We start from the raw sequence: 3,670 nt of genomic DNA on the forward strand, positions 1-3,670 counted from the left end.
CTACCATACATTTTGTCATCAAAGGGAATGGGTACAAAAATTGTTCAAATTTGAGAAAAGAAAAGAAAAGAAAAAGTTTGCAATTGCATCAAAAGAAAAAAAAGGAGTAACAAAAATAAAAACTCCTATGCTTAATGTTTAAACAGGCAAACTCTACTATTCTCTCTTTTATTTCTAAAAAAGATGTCCCTCGTACTGTTATGGATTTTAGACCTATTTCTTGTTGCACAGTTTTTTATAAAGCTGTTAGCAAGGTTCTAGCTAATAGGCTCCAAAAAGTGATTCCTTCTATTGTTGGAGAAGAACAGGCTGCTTTTGTTAAAGGACGGAGTATTCATGAGAATATCCTTCTTTCTCAAGCTTTGGTGAAAGGGTATAATAAGATAACTATTTCTCCTAGGTGTCTTATCAAAGTGGATATAAAGAAAGCCTTTGATTCTTTGCAATGGAGTTTTGTTGCTCATATGTTACAGGAGTTTGGGTTTCCCAAGCAGTTCATTAGCTGGATCCTTGGTTGTATCACAGGGACCTAGTTCTCTTTGAAAATTAATGGAGGTCTTTTTGGCTTTTTTCCTGGTAAGGGTGGCCTTAGGCAAGGGGATCCTCTTTCCCCTTACCTTTTTGTGCTGAGTATGGAGATCTTATCTAGATCTCTTAGAACTCTTTGTCTTCAACCTTTGGTATCTTACCATCCCAAGTGTAGTCAGCTGGGTTTGACCCATCTTATTTTTGCTGATGATTTAATGGTGTTTGTTCGTGGGGATGTGCCATCTGTGTTGGCTGTTCAGCAAGCCTTAGCTTCCTTTGCTTCTATTTCTGGGCTCCATGCTAATGTGGACAAAACTCAAATCTATTTTGGTGGAGTTGTTCAGGAAGTTAGAGATGCTATTTTGATTTCTACTGGTTTTTCTGAAGGAAGTTTTCCTTTTCGTTATCTGGGGTTGCCCCTTGGCACCTCTAGGTACTCTGTGAGTATGTATGACTCTTTGCTTCTTAAGATTCAGACCAAGTTGCAGCATTGGTCAGCAAAGTCTCTAACTTATGCTGGAAAGGCTCAACTTTTGGATGCTGTTATCTTTGGCATTGAGAATTATTGGTGTTCTAGTGTTCTTTTGCCCAAGCAAGTCTTACATCAGATCAATCACTTCAGTAGGAATTTTTTCTGGGGCATTAAGGAAGGGGACAGAAAAATGCAGTTTAAAAGTTGGCATACTATTTGTGCTCCTTGGCATAAAGGTGGTTTTAATATCAAGAATGTGCAAATTTGGAATATAGCTTTATTGATCAACTGGATTTGGAAGTTCTCTAATAGTTCCAATAGTCTTTGGGTTAAATGGCACAAGAAATATGTTCTGAAAACTGATACCATTTGGTCCCTTCCTTCTAAAGATCAGTTCTCTTCTAGCTTTAAAGGCATTTTGGCTGCAAGGAGTATTTTCCTCCTCAAAACTGGTTCTCCCCAAGCAGCTGAGGCCATGTTAAACTCTTGGGTTGCAGGTGGTAAGCTCCTTATCCGCAAAATTTATGAGTTTTTGCTTGATGTTCCTCAGCAAGAGGACTGGTTTTCAGTGTTCTTTCACCAAAGCATAGTCCCTAGTCATAGGGTGACTGCTCTCCTTGCTGCTCAAAGAAAGTTGGCAACAATTGATAATCTTCAGCAAAGAGGTTTTCAGCTTGCTAGTAGATGTAGTCTTTGTAAGCAAGACTTGGACACTCACCAGCACTTGTTAGTCTGGTCAGATTTGATTCAGTGGCAGCATTTAACTCTTCATAATTTAGACTTACTTGATCTCATGCATTGGAGTTATGGTTCCCAACATGGATGGGCAGCAGCTTGGTTTCGAACTACTTTAGCTGCTGCTACTTATGGCATTTGGATTGAGAGAAACAGGCGTATCTTCTTGGATCATGAAAGCACAGTTCAAGCAGTGGTTAACAAGATTAAGTATACTGTTGCCGTCCGTTTGTATATGAGTCCTAGATTTTCTAATTTTGTTTCGCAACTTAGTGCTTAGTCTGTTTCTTGTTTTTGCTCACTTGTTAGAGCATGGCTATGCTTAAGTTTTGGCTTAGGCTATTCTCTAGTGTGATATCCTTGCAAAAATTACTTGTAATTTCTTTTCTTCATTGAAATGAAATGATAATCTTTTGCAAAAAAAAAAAAAAAACTCCTATGCTTCAAATATAAGGCACCCTCACTACAAATGGGGTGACTTTGAAAATGTTCAAAAGAAAAATGCAAAAGTTGAAAATTGTCAAGTATTGAAATGCCAAAAATCAAAAGAAATGGCAAAAGAAAGTGTTCTCAAATGTTATATGCCACAAGAAATTGGGGGGAAAAACAACAACAAAAGCAAACTCCAAAATGAAATTCAAATTCTATCGATCCCTTTATCCATCGTATCCATTTTTGTGCATGGTAGAGAGGGGATGACCCTTCTTCTTGTCTAGGCAAGAGGGGGAATTCCGCGATCCTCCAGTGTTTCTAACACCATAGGGAGTTTATTCTTGACAAAAAAATTTAACGATTGAGGACAAAGATACCCTAGCTTGACACAACTTGGAGGTGATTTGTTGGTATCCTTCTAGGCTTAGTAGTTTGAAAAAATTGCATATATGAAGGAGTGTGTACCCTTATATTGCTTCCTTTGTAGATAATTTCCGCCAGTTAGATGAGAAAAGTGTCTATTCTTTTGTAGATGCATCCATTACTTGATTTTGTGTGCTTTAATGCTTGGATGTGTCGCCATTTTGGCAAGCCCCACCTTGCCTTGCAAGAAGGCATCCTACCTCATGGTTGTCTTATTGTGAGTTGAAGGGGCGGAGTGAGACCCGCTAATTGTCTCATATTGGTTATATTATTAGCATAGTTTAAATAAAGGTCTAGTTTTTGTCACCTCTTTACTCGGGACGAGTAAAGGTTCGGTTTGGGGATATTTGATATGAACATTATTTGCGCACATTTAGTCCCCAAATTGAACCTATTTTGCATACTTTTATAACATTTCTTGATCATTTTATCCGTCAAATCTTTCCTATTTGCTTTCCTAGTGCATTTTACATGTTTTGTAGGAAAGGAGATAATAAGGCGGAAATTCCCGTCTTTCGTGCATATTTGGAAGCTTGTTGACGATATTTGATGGACTAAGTATGAAAAGGAGGCAAGAATGATGACCAAGGAAGAAGAAATAAAGAGTATATAGAGGCATCTTAGGCTTAAAAGCAAAAAGAAAGGGAATATCAGCTCAACCCGCGCGGGTCAAGCCTATCTGGAGCAGGATACTGAAGAACCCGCTAGGGGTCATTTTCAACCCGCTCGGGTTGAAGCTCTGGATGCTCGTTTTCAGCTCGGGACGAGCGTATTCCTGGACAGAAAGTCTTCCCTTGCTACGTGAACCATGATCCGCACATATTTCTTGAGAGACTAGCAAAAAGGAGACCGGAGTCTCTCTTAAGACCGGCGATTCCCTACCCAACAATTAGCATTGTTAAATTACTCTTTTACCCTTGCTTAACCTAATGATGCTCTATTATATATACCCCATTTGTAATAATTATACCATCAAGTTTTCATTAGATTAATTCAATCCTTCTTTAGATTAGGTTAAGCTTTCATTAGGAGTAGATTAGACTAGACTACTCTTTAATCTTTCCACAAATCACACATTAA

General features: G+C 38.3%; 1 protein-coding gene across 1 annotated transcript; it reads left to right on the plus strand.

Moving 5' to 3' along the window:
- The first annotated feature begins 632 nt into the window (after nt 1-632).
- LOC141632033 (uncharacterized) lies at nt 633-2,015 on the plus strand. Its single transcript, XM_074444623.1, has one exon. The coding sequence runs from the start codon at nt 633-635 to the stop codon at nt 2,013-2,015; it is 1,383 nt and encodes a 460-aa protein (XP_074300724.1).
- The last annotated feature ends 1,655 nt before the right edge of the window (nt 2,016-3,670 follow it).

Source organism: Silene latifolia, chromosome Y, assembly GCF_048544455.1.
Source record: "Silene latifolia isolate original U9 population chromosome Y, ASM4854445v1, whole genome shotgun sequence".
NCBI lineage: Eukaryota > Viridiplantae > Streptophyta > Magnoliopsida > Caryophyllales > Caryophyllaceae > Silene > Silene latifolia.